Source organism: Musa acuminata, chromosome BXJ1-8 (genome assembly GCF_036884655.1).
Source record: "Musa acuminata AAA Group cultivar baxijiao chromosome BXJ1-8, Cavendish_Baxijiao_AAA, whole genome shotgun sequence".
In the NCBI taxonomy this organism is placed as follows: domain Eukaryota; kingdom Viridiplantae; phylum Streptophyta; class Magnoliopsida; order Zingiberales; family Musaceae; genus Musa; species Musa acuminata.
In genome coordinates this window covers 51,747,266-51,771,941 of record NC_088334.1, presented here as the reverse complement: position 1 = coordinate 51,771,941, position 24,676 = coordinate 51,747,266, and the positions used below count along the sequence as shown (strand labels likewise).

Genomic DNA, 24,676 nt, shown 5'->3' with positions numbered 1-24,676 from the left:
ATTGTTGTTGTTGTTGTTGTTACGATGAGGAATCCATCCCATGTAGTGAATCTTAAATAATTAGGACATTAAGATTTTGGTATCATATATTATGAAATCGACATAGATTCTTAGATTGATTCTACAAACATCTCATATAGCGTGATGTGCATGAACTATATAGTTGGTCTCCAACAACATCTAGTATTTCTTCTATGAGTGCATGGAATGGAATTAACTTTCTTCTTCTGCTATATATGGAGCAAGTCTTGATCATTGATGCCCCGGACCAACAACGTGACGTCAACCACATAGCAAGTCTGGATCGAGCTCATACATAGCCAACCACTACAAAGTACAACTCACCACCTTTTTATATGGATCAAATCTGAATCGTTCTCCAACAAGCAACACAGTCAACTACAGAGTACGATCAAATGGTGGAGAAAGCACCATGAAATCCTCAGTAGAAAAACTCTATGGAGAGAGAAACGAAGCCCACATAAATGCAAGTAGGAAAACCTTCTCCAAGTGCAACAGTTGACATAAATGCAGTCATAATCTGAAATAAGTCATAAGAGGCAAAATTCCAAAGGATGGATTTCCGAGCAAAATTAAACAGAAATGCAGTCAGATTATTGTATTTCTAAGTGCTTAACCAAACATTTGAATGTTCAAACCCTTTTATATAATTGCACTTTCGTTTAACCAAACAACCACATTATTCTCCTCATTGGGTCTGCCTGTCTCCTGTCCCTTCGAAATGATACATAAGGCTTGTCCAAGGAACATAAATGAGCATCAATCATCAATAAACTTTAGGAGAAACAGCAGAAGGGCATTTTCCCAAAGTATTCCACAATATGTACTCTCCGGAGGATGCCTGTCAAAGCCAAACAATCCGTGAATTGTAGGTACCAATACAACAATCTCATATATATATATATATATATATACACACACACAAATTAATAACACCAAGACTCCAACCTAAAAATAAAAACAAAATTAAACATGCCGGTTTGGAGGGGCAATAAACAGGATTAGAGAACTTACATGCCACGAGAACATCGTTTAAATGTTAACACAGGATTATTTGAAGCCTTGTCAATGGATCTCATTATATTCATTTTTGACAATACTGGAGGAAGTTTGGTGATAAAGAGAAAAGAGATTGTCATCCAACTTGATTATAATCAGCAGAAGAGTATTGATAAGTTTATCCCTTTTCTTAAAATCAAAGATTGGTATCAGAATATTTCTTGTGACGCTCACATTAGAAGTTGAATGATGGTTTATAGGGCTCTATAAGCGTACTTCCATTAACTTGGGCTTAAGTCTCATCAAGTCAGTTTTACCATCAGGTTGGATCGTCTTCATATCGGATCTCATTGATTTTCTGCAGAAAGAGTTGAGCCATGATGAGCAATGTGGGTTTAATAATTGACTTTTCAAAATACAATAGTGGTCAAGGGAATTATGGACCCCACATCTGCACTCAGTGGATCCAACTTAGAGAGACCACTGAACTATTAGTTCATATTTTGATTAGTTAAGAAGGGGTTAAGGAACTATGAAATCAGTCCTAAATTGTTCATAGATGCAAATTTAGTGAAATTCAAAAGCTTATAGTCAACAGGTAACCATCTGCTCCCATAATCACATAATATCATGATATTTGAATTGAGTTGCTCATCTCACAAGATGTTTGTACGTTTAGTTATATTCAGGCAGGGAAAAAAAGAAACCATGAACCCTGAAACCTGATATTTCTACTTTCATTGCATGATTTTGTTTCCTCTTATCAAGTTATTCCTTTGCCCTTGAATTATGATTAACAAAAGACTTGAAAATACTCCGGAAAATTTGAAAATAGGGCACGGTAAAATCATATTTTGAAGTTCATAGCCACCCAATGCAATCAGTTATCAAGTAGCTCAAGCATGGTGATGAAAATCAAGCATTAACCTCCATTTGTTCATAATCATCAGATCTATTTGTAAGATACAACAATTTAAAGTTTGCAAGCATTATCAATATGCTTTGTTGTAATGATCACCATGAAATGGAAAATATAGAGACAATAATAAAATCTACCTGCATAGAGAGTTCAACTGGTGCTTTCAAAGCCGGATAGATGCTTACCTGCACAAGAGATGAAATGTCACTAGATCAATCACACGAATAAGGCTGGACAGACGCTTACCTGTAAAACCGCATAATTGGACACATACATACAGATGTGCATATAGATGTGCAACTTAGTGCATGTATGCATATGTATGCAAGCCACAATGAAAATCATTTGTTTGATTTCCAAGGGATTCTTGAAGAAAAAGTACCATAAATTAATAAATAAAAATTCCAATAATAGGATCAAAAGTAATTTGAGAACAAATATTATGTGGGCATGAGTTGTATGACCTAATAAAGACAGCAATTAGACTCAGTTGTTGCATTTTTCTTTTTTAAGGTTTTGTTGCAATTAGCCCAAATCCTGCTGATCCTGCCAAACCTAATTGATGGTCAATCCTGGGGGTTCCATCGGTTACCAGCTATTTGAACCAATTCCAGTCAGCTCCAGCCGATCTCAAGCCAATTTTAGGCTATGACAAAGAAACCCAATCTTAAGATCTAACTTGCCCGATCCAGACCTGTTTGACCCTAAATTGTTCAACAAATCCAACTCAATTGCAGTTCTGCAAACCTTGCAAAGTGTGTTATTTACTGAAGTTATATTATTAAAAGATCAAAGAGCATAAATTCACATAGTATTAGGATTTAAAACAGAAGCAATGATGACACACATTCATGGTTGCCCAATATGGCTTTTGGAAAAGGTATAACCGTAAAAATGGAAATAATTACCAAAGCCAATCACATATTCAACTGAGGCACAACCACAAGGGATGTTTTGTTCTCATCATATAAATATATCAAAATGACAGAAGGCTATGATCCAATGTCACGAACAAAAACAGAGTAGTAAATAACACTTTGTTCTTGTGAAAAAACAAGGCAAATAACACAAGGTCTTTCAATTAGAGTTGAAGAAGCACTGGATGGAGACAAAATATAAGCAATGGGCAGGCAGGTAAGCATGCTACTGACTTTCACAAAATTACTTTTCAAAAGCTCTTTGTAACATTTGTTCATCTATATTTGTTGTAAATGATAAGACATGAGATCTTTGATGTTCTCCATAATAAGTTATTGCTTAATACGATGATGAGATGTATGGAAAAAATTATTAAGACTTACCGATTTTGGATCTATTGACATTCCAGATAGCGTGCCTCCAATAATCTTAAAAGAAACCTGAAAGTTCATGCATCAGTACCCCAAGAAGATGGCTCTAAACATGGTAAGAAAAGTGAAAAAATATATATTTCCAACTGAAAAATGCAAAGCAAATATGCAGTATGTAAATTGATATGCCAATGTAGCAGTCTCGGGCAAACAGTAGGTGATCAGTGTTGCTTATACAATGAACTTGTAGTTTATGCACAAAATTTACTGCAACAAACTTTATGGTAAGTGATTTGCAGGTACCACTACTGAACATAACGAAAGTGATTTGCAGGGGGCAACTATTGAACATATCAAGCAAAATCTATTGCTACCACCATACTAAAAATGGCCTCTTACATGCACAATCAGGTAGCAGAAGCTCCCTTGCACGACTCTGAATCCTTTGTATCATGTTCATGAGGCTCAAGCATTGCCTCATCATGCCATGGGTGAGTGCCAATATCTTTTTTAGCATAGTTTGATCTCGTGTCATGTCAATCAGCATGCCCCTATGCTGATCAGCAATGCCAATACTTGGCCCAACCATATGTCAATACCTCCAACTCGATTGACATGGGTTGTGCAAATACCTCTTCTGGATGGTATGTTTTGACTTGTGTTGATTGGCATTACAACTATTGGAAGAAGGTGAAGGAAAATATTCATTACATTAGAAAAGAATTTATATGGAACCAATGTTTTTGATAGGCACCTGCGCGCTCGCCCAAGTGCTCGGGCGAGGCGACACCCAAGTGCCTCGCACAACCTCTAAGCAAGGCATTTTGATGAAGTGCCACCCAAGCACTCGCCTGAGCCCAAGCATTGGGCTCCTCGGCCAAGCGCTGAAGTGAAGAGGCAAGTTGGTACCGGGTGGGGTTTGCGCCTGGTTCAATTGAACCAACTAAAGTGCCCTAACAAAAACTCGTGCCGCTCCCGACCCAAGTTTGAAACCCTATGTTTGTTGCTGCCGTTGCCTTTGTCCGTCACTGCCGCCTTCATCCGTAGGTTCCTCCCCCATTGCCACCTTCGTCCGTAGCTTCCTCCGTCGCCCTCTTCTATCCCACCTTCCTCCATATATATTTTTTATATTTTTAATATTAAGGAGTATCTCGTTTCGTTCCGACGAGCACCTTACACCTTGAGCATTTTGAGACCTTGGCGTCTTTCAGCATCTAGTGCTTTTAAATCATTGTATAGAGCTAGCATCATGACATGACTAGTAGTAGACTTAGGTTTAAAAGAACTACAAAATGTTTAATCTTCCATTGTCATTAGAGAAACCAATAAAAACACGAGCATTGTGAAAAATCTTGTTCGTAGAGAGACAAGACGTGGTTGCTATAGATGCTTGAAGATCTTGATAGGGACTCAAACCTCATGAAGCACCAACCGGCAATATGAAATTCTTTTAAACAGCAAATGTTTCTTCTGATCGTATTTCAGTAAAAGAAATATTCTTCTCTCTCAAGCCTTAGCATTAACAAGCTTTAATGCAGCATGGAGGATCAAAACATTCTGATGATTGCTTGCTAAAGCTTCTGAGACAGTCATCCAGACCAGTATGACAACTGTTAGACCTCTCGTAACTCATCTTTCACTAAAAGCTTAATAAATACAAGAACAAGCTCTTTTAATTTGAGGGATTATCCATCAAACACTTATCCATCAAGAAGCTCTCTTTAAGATTTGAGGGATTATCCATCAATCTTAGCCATCATATATTGCTTTTAACAAATGATTATATGAAACTCAACCAGAAAAATAACTGAATGACTACTTGCCACACATCATGTCACCAATAAAAAATCTTTTTGAATCACATGAAGAAAAATACAAATGCATATACTGAAGCACAAGAGTATTTAGTGATAGCAACATAAACATGACACTGATGTATTAAATATTCATGAGATAATAATATGCTTACTATCTCTACCATTAGCAAAAGAACATTACAAAACAAGATGGGAAATTTATATAAACATATTGTATGTATGTTGAAAAAAGACCATGTAATAAATAACCTCATGGGAATAGGAAGCTTACCTTTGCATAATTGTATGCTTGCCAACAAAATGGCTCTTCCAAATCTACTGACTCTAAGTCCTTATTCATTTTTTCCATCAAATTATCCTCAATGTTGAGAGTATTATTAGCAGTGTCCTGTTCAGCATCACTATGAGTATCTTCTTCAACCATATTTCTTGAAACTGACCTTGGTAGTGAAGGACCCCTCTGGATTGTCCTTGAAAAAAATTTTATTGTACCTGGAAAAGTTGCCTCAATGCTTTTACCGGTGATACCCCTGCCACTTGTAACAATTTTCCATTCCAAGGAATGCTCTGTCATTGAAACTGTTCCAGTTGAAGGATTCCCATCAAAAGATAGCACTCTTCTACGTGGAAATGGCATGGAAACAGTACAAAAGTCCATAGAAAAAGGAGCCCTGTAACCCTCCATCAACTGCAACTTGAACAAAAATGCACCTTCATCCTCAGAGACCATAGATAACTGGTAAAAGCCTTTTACTGGTGGATCAGGACCACATAAGGCCTGATAACGCATCAAAACAAAATTCCCGAGTGGCGGAGAAAACATTAGAGCTTGTTTATCATCACCATGTTCTGATACCTGTACACAATGGTGAAATGAAACTATTTCCATGCTAGCATTCTTCAGTCCACTCAGAGGTAAGGAAACATCAGGCAATCCTTCTAAGTCCGCTCTGCAGTTTACTTGACCTGTAATTGAAATAGAATCTGGTATTTCATCACGGTCGTACATGGCAGCATTTATCGTCTCATGAATCATGAACAACATCCGCTGCTTTCCTTTGTGTAAATATGGCTTCCAGGCTGGTTGCTTGAGTTCTGCAGGTGGCAAATCTGAAGAAGAAAAACCATGGGCCTTGATTACAGATACATGTGCAAAGTCTAGGTCAAGAGGCGTTCCTGAAAGCAAATATTAGATGAAAGAAAAAAAATTATCATAAAATCTGAACAAGATTATGAAATATAGGAACAATATTAAGAAACAAAATCTGAGATGAGAAATACCATAACAGAAAGTACCAACCAAAGGGCATTGAGCTGCTCAGAAAAGTAAGCAATGCATCTTTGTCTATTGGTCTGGATGTGCTTTTGGAAGCATCCATTGCTATAGTACCAACTGCAGAAGCACCTGAAGTACTTGAGGCTGCAACAGAAGCTGCAACAGGTTTTGCCCTGGCTGATATGCCTATACTACCAGTCAGTGAGTCCAACAACCCTCCTACGGATGGAGATGAACTAATGACCACATCAGGGTCAACAACGTCACCAGTAATTATGTCCCCCACAGTGTGTGCCACCATAATTGCTCTGTGAGAAATAAGATCTTATAAGCATTCATAACACATTAAACCAATTCCACATTCCAAAACCTATTACAAGAATGTGGAAACAGAAGAAAAATGAGAACAAAAGAGCATTGACCAATTAAATTTACTGAATCGAACACAGAAGCAGCTTGAGATTTCAAGCTACACGACACCTACTGCAATACAGAATTAACTTTCAGACCAAGAAAATGAACATCAGTATCTTCTTGTTGAGAACAGCATTAAAAGGGAAGTAAACAAAACATGTGGAACCGGGAACTAAACCACTCAGTATAAGACAAAATGTTGCCAAATCAACAAAACTAAGTTGGTAAGATGGTTTATTTTTAGTCTCTTAAGCATCCTCTCTTTCCAACACCTCATTTATCCCCGAATCCCAGAATCTGATATGCAGAATCACTATTCCATGGTTCTGAACCAATGAAGCTCTTTATCATCCTCCTTGTGCAGCAACAAACCTTTCAGTTAATTTACAAACTAGTCCTGTTAAAATATTGTTTGCTCTCATCAGTAACACTGGTATTCTCAACAAACCACATCACTCGGAGAAAACTGAGCCTTATTAAAAGGAAACAACAAAAATATAAATGAATTTCCAGATAATTTTTGTCCTTAAACCAGATATAGATTATCTCCAGAAGTCTATAAGACACCCGAAAACAGATATTACTCAAATTTCCATCAAAATGCAGAATTATAAACCTTGAACTTTCAGCCTCTAATCCTTATTAAGCAACTAAAAGGCTCTTCTATGCAGCTTCATCCCTTTACCTAAGTTGTCATTGTCAGGTTACAAGAACTCCTGGTAACCATAATGTTCTATTAGACTACAAACTGAAGCCCCAAAAATCACAATTAAACACCTCATCTCCAGTCATCGCAACTTTTCTGCCACACAGTCATATTGGACAGTGATATTTGTTGAATGCTTCTCAATTACATCAGACACTTCCCAGGATATCCAATATTTACTAAAAGAGGGCACATTGTACCTTTTGGACCAACTTCATGGATGGTTTTCATTCAGATTTTGTTTTCTTAGTATGCTCTTCTTATGATGGACAAAACTGATTAAAGATTTTTCAAATATGTAACATGCCATTTGCATCGAGTATCATATTATAATAAATGAATTAAGAGAGCCAAATTCATTTTTGCCTACTAAGTTTTATTTACTTTCTCTATGTTTCTGGAAGTGTTGTCATTATAAAAACTTATTTCTTAATGGTACTTGTTAATTGCTAGCTTATCGCGTTATACAACACCATATTTGAACACTCTATATGGATGTCATGACATGTAAAACATTCTGATACATTATTTAAAATAATATTTATTCATTTTATCCATGATGTAATCATTATGTAACTCATAAAGTTGTAAGATCAGTCATGATTTATGGATCAAAATGATGGACATATAAGAATATTCAAATTAGCATTGCCAAAATGAAAATATTGAGATATATTAGTGGCATCAGTTGAAATAAATAAAATAAGGAAATCTATAGGTTAATTTGGTCACTAGGATAAACAATAAAATAGCAGCTCTGGTAGAAAATAAAATAAGGAAAGGATAGAATAAAGAATATTTACATTTGTAAATAGCAGTTGTGGTAGAAAATAAAACAACGGCAACTGCTTAAGATGATAAGAAGACAATCACAGGAGACCCATGGATGCCCTGGTTAGAATAGGTGCGTCAATCAAGATTAGTGGTGCAAAGGAGAGAATCGAGAGATAAAGAGAACCCTAAAATTTTGTATTACAGACGATGAAAAGGTCAGTTCTTTCTTGGGCACCATAGAACTATTTTCCACAATGCAAAATGCAAAAAAAATGCTTATTAATATACATTCACCTGGTGCTAAAGTCCATTGGACATTTTAGCAAGAAAACCAAGGAAAATCATGAAGATAGTTTGGTTCCATAAATAATTATATCATATCATGTTATATAATATTTAAATATCTACAAAATTACATTATATTATATATATCTACAAAGTCTTAAAATAGAAGACAAAATTGTGATGTTCTTTGCCGTCAAGAAGCATTACAAGCAGAAATCATTACAAACACAGGAAAAGAGAGGATAATAATATTTTTTTAGCAACAAAAACTTACATTACCCTGTGATGCATGGTAGACTGTATAAAAGGGACGAGAGGCTGTATTCCTCCCCCACTGAACCACCACAATCAGATCTTGTGCACAATTTCTCATATGCTTTAAACTGTTGAGGCTCAACAAAAGGCAAAATGATAATATAATAACTGCCCTTTGTATGTAAAACCAACGGCCATAACATAAATTCTTCTTCGCCACCCTCTCTTTTAATGGAGAGTGATATAATGTGACGTGTGATTGGATCATCAACCCAGGAATCTGATCCTTGAGTTGACTGAGCGAGGCGGATGCCAAATCCTTGTGCGGAACCCTCCCTGATCAAGGTAAATTATGCGTAAGAAACTCTCGTATCAGATAAGTCATCCATGGCATTGCAAAGAACACAATTCTCATAAACACCATAGTACATAAATTATGGCTGTTGCAAGGAAAAACAATATGTATAAGATTTCACCAAAATCTAGAACGAAAACACCATAGGACATAAGTATTTGGAACCCTAGTTATTGAGAGAGGTTCTTGATGGTACGAATTTACCTCCTCTTCCTCTCAGAAAAAGCGGAAACCAGTTCAGGATCCGTCGGTAGCAGAGGCAGCACGCTGTACCCAACAGACTCTGATCTCTCGTTCTCTCTCGCACAGGCCAAACGCCACCTTTTCTCCACCACCGGAAATCTCCTGTTAAAACAAGAAAAGGATAAAACCAAAAAGACAACATTTTTTGAAGTCAATAAAGACTCATAAATCAAATATTGTTAAGGTTTTCCCCCGAAAAACAACGATTTGGACGAATAAGAGGAGATCTTTAAGGACTCCAAAATACGACATGACAGAGAGCACCTCGATCGAGTCTGCTACCCTAGAAAGAATAAAAAAAGAAGGGGATGGGATGCCGGGAGGCGTATTCATTCACCTGGAGAAGGCGACGTTGTCCTGAGAGCTGAGGATCCAAAGGGCTCTGATGCTACAAGGCGACGATGAAGGCATTGTTCCGCTCAGTCGTTCCCCCCCTTTTCCCTCCGGAAGCGAGTAACGCGACGCCAAAATGAGTACCGATGAGGGTTTTCTTTTTCCACATAAGTCCTCCAAATTCCTGTTATTTATATAAAAATTCCTCCCAAATTCAACAAAATGGTGCCGCAGCGACATAATCGGTTTTAAATTGAATGGATCCGCCAACTATTTTATTTGCTGGCTATGGGGTTCGAACCCATGCGCACTTATGTGCAGAAGATCTTAAGTCTTCCCCCTTAACCACTCGGGCAAACCAGCTAATTGGTATTTTAGATTAAAATCTAATGAATTACATTTAATCTAATAAAATATGGTCAGTTTGATCTCCTGATTTAGATAATGCCATATTATTATTATTATTAGTTTCATCATCATCATCATCATTTTTATGAAAATTTTTGGATTATAATAATATTAAGTAAGAAAAATCGAATGATATAATGTCACATTTCTTATACCTCGTGACTGTGTGGATCTAAAGAAGCCACGTGTATGCTGGAAACTTGGTGGTTGCTTAATTGCGTGGAACGCAACCAATGCTCCCCAAATCTTTTCTGATGGCGATGCTATGTGAAGCCCGATCGAGCCTGTTCGGTGATCGATGAGGTGTCAACTTCACATGCGAGTGTCGGCAGTTGGTCCCATTAGAAGTGGGACCTGCTATAAAACGTGTCGTTTGCTGGTTGAGGGTAGGCACGTACGCGTGCACCACACCTGACACGCACGCACAGAATTGGCGTCATGGTTAACCAGGTAAACTTGCATTTGCGCCAGAGTGAGACTCGTCCAAGAATTGAAGCGTAAAAGCTACGGACGCACGCAAACTGGGCATGCATGCGAAGCAAAAGGTGGCGAGAACTGGAAACAAACAGAGAATGGGACGTCGTCGTGGATTGGAAGTCATCAATAGCAGCAGCAACGGCACTGAAGAAGAAAGGAAAGGATGCAGAAGTGTCGACCAACCTCTCGACAGAGTACAGTCCAAGAAGAAGGCCTCGGTGAATGCATGTGTGCGGTGGTTGGTGTAGGATTTGACCAACTCCAGCATCTGCTGTCGTTCTTCCCTCTTCGCTTCTCCCTTCTCTTCTCTCTTCGTTCCCACCTACCTACCCTTCCCAACCCATCTACCCACAGGCCGCAGCCATATAAAACCTTGTGTTCTCTGCCATTCCTGTTTTCTCTCAGCTTGAAAGGGTTCTTCTTCTCAAGCTTTTACCAGTTCATCGCAACCCCTCCTCCTCGTCCTCTTCCATCTAAGTTTTCTTCTGTTATAGCTATATATATATATTGCGTCTTATAGATGTCACCAATGGCGGCGACCATGCTTTCTTCTGCGCCAAAGCATGTCTTTAGTCCCACCATCCCGCCGCCGGACCACCAGGCAGCTCCTCCTACAGCGATCCCCAAGCACCGCCCGGCCATCCGGCGTGTCTTCTCTACCGCCCTCCGCCCCACCGTTCGATCCATCTACCTACCGGACTCCTCCTCCGCCTCCCCCTTCCATGACGCTGTCGGCTCCAGCCGCTCAGACTGGCAGACCAACTTCGCCATTCTCGCCAGCAAGGCCTCTTCCTACTCCTCTTCTCCTTCATCTTCCAGTAAGGACGGCGCCGCTTCCAGTGAATCCACCAATGGCAACGATGGTAACCAGTACCACTTGGTGAGTCCTCCTCCTGTTAACGGCCCGAATCAGAGCTCGGCGACTCTCGACCTGGTGCCGGTGACCAACCTTCCCCGGCCGCTCTCCATCTCCTACCTCTCGCCGGCCCCGAAGCATGGGTCCCGGCTCCGCGTGGCGTACCAGGGCGTCCCGGGGGCATACAGCGAGGCGGCGGCAGGCAAGGCCTACCCCAACTGCGAGGCCATCCCCTGCGACCAGTTCGAGGTGGCCTTCCAGGCGGTGGAGCTCTGGATCGCGGACAGCGCCGTCCTCCCGGTGGAGAACTCCCTCGGCGGCAGTATCCACCGCAACTATGACCTTCTCCTGCGCCATCGGCTCCACATCGTGGGCGAGGTTCAGCTCCCCGTCCACCACTGCCTCCTCGCCCTCCCGGGCGTGCGCAAGGAGCAGCTGACCCGGGTGATTAGCCACCCTCAGGCGCTCTCCCAGTGCGAACTGACGCTGACGGAAATGGGCCTCAGCGTGGTGCGGGAGGCCTTCGACGACACGGCAGGCGCCGCCGAGTACGTGGCCAACAACGGCCTCCGTGACACGGCGGCCATCGCGTCGGCGCGGGCCGCGGAGCTGTACGGGATGCAGGTGCTAGCCGACGGCATCCAGGACGACAGCGGGAACGTGACGCGCTTCGTGATGCTGGCGCGGGATCCCATCATCCCACGCACTGATCGCCCCTTCAAGACCAGCATTGTCTTCGCCCACGACCGGGAAGGCACGTCCGTCCTCTTCAAGGTGCTCTCCGCCTTCGCCTTCCGGGACATCAACCTGACCAAGATCGAGAGCCGGCCGCACCGCCACCAGCCGCTGCGCCTGGTGGACGACGCCAACGTCGGCACCGCCAAGCACTTCGAGTACATGTTCTACATCGATTTCGAGGCGTCCATGGCGGAGACCCGAGCGCAGAACGCCCTCGCGGAGGTCCAGGAGTACACCTCCTTCCTCCGCGTCCTCGGCAGCTACCCCATGGACATGACCCCCTGGGCCGCATCGTCCACCACCAACTCCTCGTCTTCGTCTTGACTCTTCAGATCTGGCCGTTCGTTTCCTCCCATCGCCGATCCGACGGATGCGATCGGTCAAAACCAAACCCCTTCTTCTTCTTTGTTTATCGTCGCATGAGTACGTGACGACATGTGATCCGATCGTCACCAACCCACCCACCATGGCGTTTAATTACTGTGTTGCCGGCCATGAAAACAATGTATATTTTTTCCCTTCAAATTATACGAAAATAAGTGTCACTATTGAGTATTGTCATTACTCGAAAGATCTAAATTATATCTTTCATTTATTATGTATCAGAATAATTCTGATTAACGTTACAAATGTGAGCGGAAGATTTATGGTGTAATCTTCCGCGTCCTAAACACATTATAACGGTTTCAAGACCCGCTTCTACACATATATCGTTATAAAACGGAGGTTGGCGAGGATAGTAGGTGGAAATCAGGTGGAGGAATAGAGACGTGGTGGGGTTGGTGGCCGATGGCCAAATTGATCCACATGTTTCGTCCGATTTGGTCCAATTAGGGTTAAACTCATCAGATTACTTTGTACCGGAAAATGCATCTCTAATATAGTCAACAAGGAAGAAGGGACATGCAACTCGATATGGCATATTCTGGTATCCAATCAATGGATATGTTGGCTACCACGGTCAACCTGGCACAGTGTTCCAAAGCTAATATGGTGCATCGAGCGAACTTGACACTTCAGACCTGAACGAGACAATCGCCTGATATCCATACCACCAGCACGCTGCATTAACATCGCGTGCCCCATCCTGAGCTACTCCATAGGTGTAGAGCAACGACGAATGAAACAGGGCCAAACAGATCAAACTGCGCCCGTATCCCAATATACAAGCTAACCACCTATGGCGATGGCTACCTTTAAACATCTGTGTACAAAGATGTCGACAATCATTAACAACTATGTACATCAACGCACGACACTATATATAAAAGTCACTCCCAAGAACAATGGTAGGTCGAACCTCGTACATACATTCCAATTCTTGTTAACTTAAATATTTGAGGGATCGAGTTGGGAATTCCTCTCTTGATTATGACCTGTATGCAGGCACCCGACGGACAGCTAAAGAAGTGATCTTCAACCTCCATCTAGGAGAATGAGGCCTATGCCCCCTCAGTCAGACCTAAGGTTAATATGCTCTAGCTAAAAAATCATGCTAATGATCTTGTATACTCGAGCGGGCCAAATAGTAATGACAACTAAGCCATGTTTTCTCACCACTATTAATTCCTCTGTCGAGGAAATCAGCAAAGATGCTTCCTTCACTGTTTTCTCTTCCTCCTAAAGAATCATCCTATGGATTCATTCTTGCAACAATTCCATTACAGTTCCTATATTATATTTGGTAGTTGAGCTGGCAAATGGAAAGAAGAGAGAGTCATAGTAGTGAAGGATTACAAAGACATGGCAAGATCTTTCTTTCCTGCCAGTTCTCATCTACTTAAGCAGGTGAGAGAAAGTGAAACTGCTCGTTTGGAAACCAAAGCGTGGTTCTTACTGGATAAAGAGAAGAGGATGAAGACATAGCCAAGTTAAGCAAAGCCGCAACCCTCAGTTACAGACCTTAGCAACTGGCAAATGCAGGCCTGTCATCTGCTTCTACGATCTGAGATCGAGGAAAAATTGTTTCATCAGATTGTGGATGGTCTTTGATGTTGAACATTCGTGAATTTGATTGGTGTGATGGACTTGATTCCATTGCCAATAGATGTTGAGCATCAGCTTCTGTAAGATCTGCCATGTTTCTATCAGAAGAAGACATCTGATGCCACAGCAGCAAATGCTGCTGTAAGATCTGCTGTGTTTCTATCATCTGACTTCTTTTATCACACAGAATCAAACTGCACAGAGTATGGTTTATAATCTAATGCAAATCATTTCTACTGGGTGTGATGTCATTTTCTCATACTTTGCAGCAACATATGATGGTGGCTCATTAGTCATCTGATGTATCACTTTCTTTTGTCAGTTGACTATTAGAGAGATAGATCAGGTGTTTCTGAAGTCCTTTTAGGTGTCCTTAGTAACCTAAGAATATTTTTCTTTGTATACTTTAAAAAGTTTCATTAAAATATCATGAAATACTCAACAAGTGAAATTTAAATTGATCAACATTCAGTTCTAATGAATTAATATCTGGTTTTGGTTTCATGGATTTGAAGGTATCGGAACTGGAGAAATGAAAGGACAACATTATAAGGTTGATAAGTATGTTTTAAGAGGAGTTAACTTGAATTATGAAAGAAATCCTTAAATAACAAGGCCTAAAAAAAATTCCCCTGATTTATATGAGAGAGTATAAATAGTCTTAGAGGTAACTTTAATTTTTAGTTTTCTCTTACATCATTAAAAAATGTATTTTTCTCTATGAGGAATGTCAAACCATACAAATCTTTTGTTTCCTGTTATTTCAAAAATTGTATATTTTATTATTATTATTATTGTTATATATATATATATATATATATATATATATATATACACACACGAGGATGGTTTTGTCTTTTCAATTATGCAATGATTGGTGGTTTAATCATGATGATGGATGTTAATGTGGTAAACAGTAATGACCTGACTTCAATTTGAAATTGATTATATGATTTTTTTTTTCTCGTTGAATTGTATATTATAATATAACTAATTATATAGAATACTTTATATCTTTCGAAGCACAATTTTGATAGCATACCCTAACCACGATGGCACCATGGAGCCTCCCAGCGTGCGATAGCATAAGTGTGGAGGATAGCATAAGCATCGCCGTCGATTATAGAGTCGTCCCGGAATAATCGGGATGACATCGCTCGAGGACAATCTGCACACATCAATCGGAACAACATTGTCAAGTACAGAGCCACCTTGAAATGGTCGGGACAACGTCGCTCGGAAATGTTTCGCATAGCGCCATCGAGCATAGAGGCGTGGGTCGACCGCTTAAGATATCGATGATCATTAACGTATGGGATACAATCGTTCTCCACATATAGGTATAAAAGCTCATCCCTTAGTCATTGCCAGGGGACTCCCTCCAACTCCACAACATTGACTTCAACTTCGGAGGGGTCGAGTCTGGAAACCCCCCTCCCGATCTCGACCTTGTGTAGGAACCGACAATGAAGCAACAACCACCTGCCGAGGGAGAATCGTATGCCTGGAGAAGATGCTTGGACGCCAACCCAACTCAACGTCGACGTGACCCGATCATTCGTGGGCAACCTTACGCATTTGGGATTGGACCGAGCTATGCTGACACCTCGGCCAAAGGTTCACTAACAGAATTTATCCTAATTTATGCTTTATAAATAATGCATTCATTAAAAATTTATTCCTGACGATGAATAATAGGGCATACATATCTGTTTCTTAATCAAAATTTACAATTAATCTGACTTGAACTTTCATCGACAAATTGATATCACCAACAAACAAAATATGCAATGAAATCACGACTAGTAAATTTAATTAAAGAGTGTTGGTGTAAACAACCTTAAGCCGTGGCATCGGGGCCGACACGGCTTGGTTCGGGTTCGGACGATGGGGGATCTTCCCGGGATAACCCTTGAGACCGCTGAGGTGGCCGGCTGGGTGGTCCGATCGGGACGGGGTCGTCGTTTCCTCCGAGAGGGAGCTCCTCGCCTGGGCGTCTAGCGGGAGGCCTTCATCTTCGCACCTGCACACAGGTCGGGTCGGGAGAGCCTGACCCGACCCCTCCGATGATCAAGTCAGTGGATGGTAAAGGGGGTTTGTTCGTTATTCTCTCCCCATTTAGAATGTGAGGGTATTTATAGAGAAGCATATTATTTCCTGATGTGCCCACTTGTAGGGGACATGCTCGTACTCCTGGTAGCGTCCGACACTGGTGTTAGCGTGGCGTGAAGGACCGAGCCTGAGCAGGACGTTAATGCGTCTCGATCGGTGTTCTGGTCCGTTTGACCAGGTGCTATCGGGTCGATCGAGGCGTGAGGCGTCATCTGGGGCAGCTGACGTCAGCCCGAGTCTTGTCGCCATTATTATCCTCATCATATTCCCCCCCGGAAAGAAGCTATGTGTCGGTCGTTGTAACGGGAGTCTAAGGCATGGCTTCAGCTTTCAGTATTTGTTCTTGCCGGGTGGTTGCTGGTCCGTTACCAGGGGCGCAGTCCGGATTTAGCAAATAAGGGAGGCTGGGCGTGCGACAGTGTTCTCGGACAGCATGCAGCTTGAGGAGAACGTCTCAGGCGGGCAGGCCGCGCAGAGGAAGTGGTCTCGGGCGACATGCAGCCGAGGAGCACGACACAAGCGGGCTGGCCACGCAGAGGTTGTGGCCTCGGGCGACATGCAGCCGAGGAGCACGACACAGGCGGGCTGGCCGCGCAGAGGTTGTGGCCTCGGGCGACATGCAGCCGAGACCACGCCTGCGCGGCCAGCCCGCCTGTGTCGTGCTCCTCGGCTCCATGCTCCTCGAGACCACACCTGTGCGGCCAGCCCGCCTGCGTTGTGCTCCTCGGCTCCATGCTCCCCAAGATCACACCTGTGTGGCTAGCCCGCCTGCGTCGTGCTCCTCGGCTCCATGCTCCCTCGGGCAACACGCGGCCGAGGAGCACGACGGAGGCGAGCAGGCCGCGCAGAGGCGGTATCGAGTAGTCTACAGCCGAGGGACACAGCTCAAGCGGGCAGGTCGCGCTGAGGTGGACTCGGGTAGTCTACGGCCGAGCCGTGTAGATACATAAGGGGGTTAGGCCGGAGCTGACCGCATGTTCGTCCGGGCCAATCGGGTGATCCCTCGACATTCGGGCCCTCCTTCTAGCGTTAAAATGTTGGTGTAAACAACCTTAAGCCGTGGCCTCGGGGCCGACGCGGCTTGGTTCGGGTCCGGACGATGGGGGATCTTCCCGGGACGACCCTTGAGACCGCTGAGGTGGCCGGTTGCGGTGGTCCGATCGGGAGGCCTCCGTCTTCGCACCTACGCACCTGACGATCAAGTCAGTGGATGGTAAAGGGGGTTTGTTCGTTGTTCTCTCCCCGTTTAGAATGCGAGGGTATTTATAGGGAAGCTTATTGTTTCCTGATGTGCCCGCTTGCAGGGGCAAGCTCGTACTCCTAGTAGCGTCTGACACTGGTGTTGGCGTTGCGTGAAGGACCGAGCCTGAGCAGGACATTAATGCGCCTCGACCGGTGTTCTGGTCCGTTTGACCAGGTGCTGTCGGGTCGATCGAGGCGTGAGGCGTCATGTGGGGCAGCTGACGTCAGCCCGAGTCTTATCGCCATTATTATACTCATCAAACAGGTAATTATTGGATAGTTTCATATGGCATGGCCCCAAACCTACGTATGATTAAGACTGAAGGGCAGAGACGGCCAGATGGATGCATGTTGGAATATTTTGATCGCTCAACGAGCTTAAAACTGTTGAAATATATTAATAACCAATAATTCGATTATTTACAACATAAATTGAAGGACGCATATCCATTATTTATGCACAAATTTTACATACATACATATATATATATATATATATATATATATATATATATATATATATATTTATATAAAAGGGCATAATAAAAAAATGTACATCCCTTTTATCGTAAATATCACCAACCGTCGATCACGGCTGACTATTTTAATCTCGACCGTACACCCAGTTTCATGAAAGGTGGGACCCAAAAACAAGATTTGTCCGAGGCCATCGGACGGTTGAGATTAAAGAATGTGTATTAAATCGACGGTTGATGAAAAACTTAGTACCAGCGTAGAGCTTGTGTTCGTGCATCTAAGCCCGTGCGAGAGGCACGACCCTTTCTCCGGTGGACTCTGACGGCGAGCCCTCCGCTGAAGATGGCCGTGAGGCCGGGTGCGAACTTCGGCGGACGGTTACCTTCGATAACTTCGACGTCGAATTCGCGGACGACGGACGCGATCACGCTCTTCATCTCCATCAGCGCCATCTCCTTGCCGAGGCAGACGCGAAGGCCACCCTGGAAGACCGGGTACTTGAACGGGCTCTCGGGTGTGAATGCGCCGGTGTGACGGAGCCACCGCTCGGGCCGGAACTCGGCCCAGTCGCTCCCCCACAGATCCTCCATCCGCCCCATGGCGTAGACGTGGTACGTCATCCTCGTCCCCTTCCTCACGAAGGTGCCGTCCGGAAGCACGTCGTCGTCGAGGCAAAACTTGGAGTCAAACTGCACCGGCGGGTACAGTCGCATGCTCTCGCATATGGCCGCGTTCAAATAGTGCATCTTCCTCAGTTGGTCGCAGCTCGGGAGCGCTTGGCTGTTCCCGACAATGAGCTCGACCTCGTCGCGGATGGCGGTACAGGCCGCCGGGTGCCGGGATAGAAGCATGAAGAAGCTTGTCAGGGCGGACGCGACGGTGTCCCGGCCGGCCAATATGAAGCTGACGACGATGTCGCGGAGGTACTTGTCGTTGTCCACGCAGCCCATGAACCGGGACAGGAGATCCTGGTCCGACGCGAAACCAAGCTTCCTTCTCTGGAGGATGACTTCCTTGGCCAGGAGATCTACTAGCCCGATCGCCTCCCGGAGCTCTCTCTCCGACCCCCAGTTGAAGAGCCGCTTGGCCTTCCATATCAACGGGATGGTGTGCGTCGCGCGCCGCGCCGATAGTCTCGTGGCTTTGTCGAAGGCCGCCGCGAACTCCGACAAGGACAGCGACAGCTCGAAACAGCCGGGGTCGAGCCCGAACGAGATCTTGCATATGTTGTCGAACGCAAACCTCTGGAACACGTCCTGCAGGTCGAGAACCCGACCGCACTCGCACGCCACATCGAGGAGGGGGAGCAGGCGGCCGCCGACCTCGGCGGCAACGGTCCGCGACGCAAAGGCGCGGACCGCGGCGCTGCCGAGCTCGGTGCTCGCCATCTTGCGCTGGAACCGCCAGAGGTCACCGTCGACGTTAAAGATGCCGCGGCCAAGGAGGTCGCCGAGGATGGTGGCGAAGGGCTTCCCCTTGGGGTAGTTGTCGAAGCGGGTCTTGAGCATGTGTTCGACGTTCTCGGGGTTGGCGGTGACGGTGCAGCCGAGCACGTGGACCGTGACCGTCCGCGTGGCCGACGTCCGGAGGAGGTGCGTATACCAGTCACAGAGGTTGTCGAAGTCCGCAGCCCACGACGACGTCACGTACGCCTGGCAGACGGCGCAGTTACACCACCATGGCCGGATCCTCAAGAGCTCCACCAACACAGCGAAGACCACAAAGGAGACGGAGAAGGAGAAGAAGAGCAGGGAGAAGTGAGACCGAAGGGCTTCCACTTCCATTCTATCTAGCTCTGTTGTGAGGCCAAGGGGCGAGGCACTGGTTACTTATAGCGATGCCACAATCTCACATCTCTCTTCACCATATCGTTCGAACGTAGCTGATTTCGGTGGACGGGGCACACAAGAAAACGAAGGGATGGCACGGCAGTGGAGATGGAGACTGGTACGCTCAGCGAAAGCAGAGACCGGCGTCACGAGGCGTGTTTGTTTATCTCAACTTGGCCTCGAAGAACAGTAGCTTATAATAATTGCTGGTGACGGAGGACATTAATGACGACGAAGCTCTGATCGTTCGATCGGTCTCGTGGTTTGTGCAGCTCTTCGTTGCCCACGGCGTTGCTCCATCTCCTTGGATGACATTAATGCCTCTGCAACATCCGTCGTCCATCACTATTACTATCTACGTGACTATGAGCCACAAAAAGTTGACCGAATTGTGTCTCGTAAATGGAAAGTCAACAGGTACGAGGGATAGAGATCCCAACTAGGCCGGGCCAGACGAGGAGTCTTTTCTCGGCCGCTCTCATCCCCCATCCCCCGTCCCTGTCATACCATTTCTTATTTAGACGGGGCGGGCCGGGGGGCTCCCTTTTTCTCCTAATTAATATATTATTATTATTTTTCTTCCAGCTGTCGATTTGCGGTATATTTGGGGCCTTGCGAGATGATGTGGTCCACCAGCGACTGATAGTGTGCGCACATGGGATAAATGCTACTACGACTATTCCATCGTGATCATTCATGGATACTGTTCTCAAACACAGTTGTAGTGTGAAGTGTGACAAGCTACCGTCGAAGCTTTCTATCGCAACACACACACGCACGCCTACGGCTGAAGCTTGGGACCAACATGGATCCTCGTCAAGCTCATTCACCACCACCATCCTCTACTCCTCCTCATCCTCATCCTCCACTGCAGCTACTACTCGAGGGACACGGACAGTGACCTAACCTCCTCCGATCTGAGGGGATGTCGGCCGAGGACTGTTCGATTAGGCCCCGTTCTCTGCTGCTTGCCTTTTGTGGCACAGCAGCGGAATCGTCTCTGCGAGGCGATGCACGAACCAGAGCAGGATCAGGACGCAGGGAGAGCCTCTGCTTTCCCCAGTAGCAGTACAAGCTCTAATGGCCAAGCTGACATCCTAACATGAACCGGTACACTTACGGAGACCATTTTAAGTCGCCGAGGGAGCTGTCGATCACTCTGCTCGACTGCTCGTGAGGGAGAGATAGGAATTCCGTACTCAATGTTTTTTTTTGGATGTCCATTTACGCTCCTCTCTCTCTCTCTCTCCCACACACACACTCACACACCTCATGGATGATATCTAAGTACGAGATTTAAAGAAACTTAGTCTGCGTGATCAGCACAGTCGATTCATATGAAGCTGAATTTTCTGAGGAACTCGTAATTCTTTCAGGGAGCTCATATGTGGCTAATGCTACAGTGGAATGCATCATGCAGCTCTCACTATGTGCATCAGCATCCAGGCCTGAAGAAATAATTCTGCATGAAACCTGATTTGGAGAGAAATGAGATGCACCAAACAGTGTGGCACTGTCAGCGCAATTGGCATTTAGCACCAAGTGCATCGCATCGCATCGCAGCCGACACAACACAAAGTTAGTTGGCTCAATCACTGCACTTGGTAGATCAATCAGATTGAAGGTCTCATTTCAATCATCTTTTTTCGCCACTTCAGGATCATTTTCGTCAGCATTACTACCTCAACTTGCAGTTTGTTCATTTCCATAGCCTATAGGATAAGCTCTGTTTATCTTGCTCGTCAATCATCAAAAGAAACAGATATAGGTATCTAACGAGAACATGCTTCACACAGAATTCTGAAGACTTCAATCACTAGTGATATAGTCTACCATTGATCCTGTAGCTGATGTTTCATTCAAGTGGAACATTCATGAACCTGGAGGGCTATGGTTCATGCATGTTTTGCTGCAACAATGAGCTACTCGGTAGGGCCTTGAAAAGGCCAGATTGCTCCCTGTTGCTGTCAGTTTGCATGATTCACATGCCATATTCGCAATTGCTTATTGGACTTAAGAAACTTGGGAGGAGTTTAATGACTGCATGCATGCATGCATTTTGAACAAGAAAGACTTGCTTGATGCAGATGTAGCAGAGGAGAAGCAGAACTTACAGCTTACTAGAATGCTGAACTAAACCATGAGCAGCAGCAGTTCAAACATAAAATAGGAGAAGAATATGATGGCCAGCAAGCAGGGATCAAAACAGCAGTGACAACTACTGGAACATCCCCCATGGACATCAAATGTCCATTTCCTTCCAATGTCCTCTTTCCAATTGATCATTGTCTTTTCTTTCTTTCTTCTCATCCTACTTTGCTGACAATTTGGAAGCTGGTTTCTGGCATGGCTAATTGTACATGTGATGATTGATTCTTGAACAGTTTATCTACAAAGTAATCACTGGATGCTCTTTCATCTCTGTACAAATTGCACCTCAAGCATCTACCCAGTGGTTCATCTTAAGCTTAGATCCAGCAATAACCTAATGTTCAGCAGATGAGAATTAACCAGTGAATTTACAGCGGATTTTTTGGATCATTGACATCATGCTTAGAACCTAGTAGTTGCAGTGGGCAAAGAAAGCAAGAAAAGTGAGACTTGAACAGGTTATACCTGGAAAAGCTGCATACTTTGATTCATAGTGTCAAGTGCCAAAGTTACATTTAAGCTGAGGGCAGCACAAATTGGGAGGATGATCCATCAAAACGATGGATTGGGCCATCATCTTAGACCATCTCATTGGGCTTCAGAAAATGCATGATAAGAGGAGGAGGAGAACTGGAAATGTACAAAGGATACTGTTTCCTTCACTCTTGATTCTAGCTATTTCAGATACAGAAAAAGAAAAAGCAATCCAATGGTGATAAACTAGCATCATTTTTCTTTCCTTGGAAGAATAATTTGATCCCTGAAGCAGAATGCAACAATGCTAACATGAGACATTCAGTTCCATTACTCAAAGCTCTGTTCAGCACTCATCTCACCTGAATCTTTACATTGTTTCACATTAAATCTCTAATGATATCAACTTGGAATGACAAGGAGCCACCTTAAGCTACAGATTCAGATTCTAACACAAACATTTGAGAGGACTACCTCCACAGTATTCAGGAGGAGCAGGGGGAAGAGTACACATGAACACTGTTGCTACAAGTGTAGAAATGTGCATGGCAACAAACCTGCATAGACAACCATGAAATGCTTCTCTTTCAGCGTAAAGGTGGAGAACAACCCCAACCTAAACAACATGAAACACTCACCTAAGACACAGCTCAAGGATTTAACTTCTGCTTAGGAGTCGAATGGCATCGAGGCACTCGAAGTTGCACCGATGCATCTGAAGCTAGTTTCCAGTGAAGGGAGTGATCTTGATGACAAGACCTGGGAATACATCATCGAAGTCTTGGACGTGAGGATTCTCCTCGAGTACGAACGGGTCGCCACACTTGTCGATGATCGTCTGAAGCGTCTCTCCTTCTCCGACCACGTATATCTCGTCGCAGGGCCGGTCGTTCACCGGCAGATACCTCCGAATCGGCGCGCCGGCCTCGTCCGGATCACAGCAGTTGGAAACGAGCAAGAGAATCAAGAGCAGCGCGCAGTACCATGAGACCTTCTCCGCAACCATCCATGTCATAGAGGAACAGCCAGCCATGGTCGGAGGAAGAAGAACAACACACCACCGTGGTGGCTTATCGGAATCGATAACGGCATTTTATTGATTCGATTTCGAGAGGGTGAGACATTTTGAGGTGGTTGGAGTTGGAGTCGATGAATGAGAGGTGGGAGTTCTTTGTCTTGATTGCTGGTGGAGGTAAGTAAGGGTTGTGGCGGGAGGTCAAACCACCATTGCAGTGTAGTTGGTGAATAGGATGCAAGGAATATGGGGAGCTTCCGACTCCAAACACTATGCTAATAAATACAATCCTCAGCTCCGGTAATAATGTTCCATTAGATATGATAAAAAGAATAGAAGATAAGAACACTTATTGAAGAAGCTTTATTGAAGAAGTGTGAAGCTTCGTTTCTCTCAACGACGTTGGTCAGTGGTCAAAGACAAGAGCACTTTTTGAATATAAGATAATAACATTTATTGAAAAAATTTTATTGAAGAAGTGAAGAAGCTTTATTGAAGAAATAAAAAAATGCTTCAATACATTAACATGTTCCCTCTCCTATTTATACAAATTAGGAGAAAGAATTTCTCTCAACAAAGGATTTTTCTCAACAGAATAGAAAGATTATCTTCTATCAAGATCTCCACTTGCACTTATTGGAAGGAGAAGGAGGAGAACATCTCCGACTAAAATAGAAATCTCAAAAAATTAATAAAATAAAATAATTATAAATTAGAAAATCAATATAAGATTAACACTTTTTGCTTATATATATATATGAAGAACAAAATAATTTTATATCATATGAGTTCAATTATAAATATCATAAATTTGTCTGTATACTTTCCTATATAAATTTTAAAAAATTTTATTTTTAATATCTTTTTTCTCACTCTCTCTCTATATATATTTAAAATAATTTTGTAAATCCTTTTTGTATTAAAACCTATACACATATGAGATTTTATAGAATAATCAAATCTTAATTTTTAAAATTTATTTTCTTTAAAAAGAATTCTTTTCGGGCTATGATTACTTGTTGGGACTCGAGAAATTCAAAAATACTTATTGATCTAACAATTATATAAAGTAAATAAGAAGAGGTTCTAGCATAAGCAAACACCACACTAATGCCACTTTCTAATCTCCTAAAAGTCAAAATAAGAAGGTATCAGGAACTTGCAAATGGATCCATGTTTTGTTTTATATTTTGGTGCTTTTGACCTTTTGTGTTCTTGGCCCTCC

The 24,676-nt window shown here is 43.5% G+C and overlaps 3 protein-coding genes and 1 non-coding gene across 5 annotated transcripts; 1 reads left to right on the top strand and 3 right to left on the bottom strand.

Moving 5' to 3' along the window:
• Positions 1–549: 549 nt before the first annotated feature.
• LOC135588762 (AP-5 complex subunit mu-like) lies at positions 550–9,837 on the bottom strand. Of its 2 annotated transcripts, XR_010476459.1 has the most exons (9): positions 9,691–9,837; positions 9,315–9,455; positions 8,780–9,091; positions 6,346–6,629; positions 5,317–6,221; positions 3,241–3,297; positions 2,077–2,124; positions 1,036–1,378; positions 550–862 (listed from the first exon to the last, which is right to left on the bottom strand). XR_010476459.1 is itself a non-coding variant. In XM_065081058.1 (8 exons), exons 1-8 carry the CDS (start codon positions 9,762–9,764, stop codon positions 788–790), a joined length of 1,896 nt encoding a protein of 631 aa, XP_064937130.1. In that variant the 5' UTR covers positions 9,765–9,837; the 3' UTR covers positions 550–787. The 2 variants fall into 2 exon arrangements, 1 of the variants encoding a protein (XP_064937130.1); XM_065081058.1 differs by lacking the exon at positions 1,036–1,378.
• Positions 9,838–9,966: 129 nt separating this feature from the next.
• On the bottom strand, positions 9,967–10,049 carry TRNAL-UAA (transfer RNA leucine (anticodon UAA)). The gene has a single exon. It is a non-coding gene; the product is annotated as a tRNA-Leu (tRNA).
• A 916-nt stretch (positions 10,050–10,965) lies between these two features.
• LOC135588761 (arogenate dehydratase/prephenate dehydratase 6, chloroplastic-like) lies at positions 10,966–12,710 on the top strand. Its single transcript, XM_065081057.1, has one exon. The coding sequence runs from the start codon at positions 11,092–11,094 to the stop codon at positions 12,487–12,489; it is 1,398 nt and encodes a 465-aa protein (XP_064937129.1). The 5' UTR covers positions 10,966–11,091; the 3' UTR covers positions 12,490–12,710.
• Positions 12,711–17,937: 5,227 nt separating this feature from the next.
• On the bottom strand, positions 17,938–20,099 carry LOC135588760 (cytochrome P450 94C1-like). Its single transcript, XM_065081056.1, has one exon. The coding sequence runs from the start codon at positions 19,764–19,766 to the stop codon at positions 18,228–18,230; it is 1,539 nt and encodes a 512-aa protein (XP_064937128.1). The 5' UTR covers positions 19,767–20,099; the 3' UTR covers positions 17,938–18,227.
• Positions 20,100–24,676: the final 4,577 nt, after the last annotated feature.

Excerpts from the sequence above, each read along its gene's own strand:
- LOC135588762 (XM_065081058.1), bottom strand. The coding sequence starts at position 9,764 with ATGCCTTCATCGTCGCCTTGTAGCATCAGAGCCCTTTGGATCCTCAGC. Across the intron at positions 2,125-3,240 it reads TGTCAATAGATCCAAAATCG|GTAAGCATCTATCCGGCTTT; the intron begins GTAAGTCTTAAT and ends TCTCTTGTGCAG. Across the intron at positions 863-2,076 it reads CAGTTGAACTCTCTATGCAG|GCATCCTCCGGAGAGTACAT; the intron begins GTAGATTTTATT and ends TGGCTTTGACAG.
- LOC135588761 (XM_065081057.1), top strand. The coding sequence starts at position 11,092 with ATGTCACCAATGGCGGCGACCATGCTTTCTTCTGCGCCAAAGCATGTC.
- LOC135588760 (XM_065081056.1), bottom strand. The coding sequence starts at position 19,766 with ATGGAAGTGGAAGCCCTTCGGTCTCACTTCTCCCTGCTCTTCTTCTCC.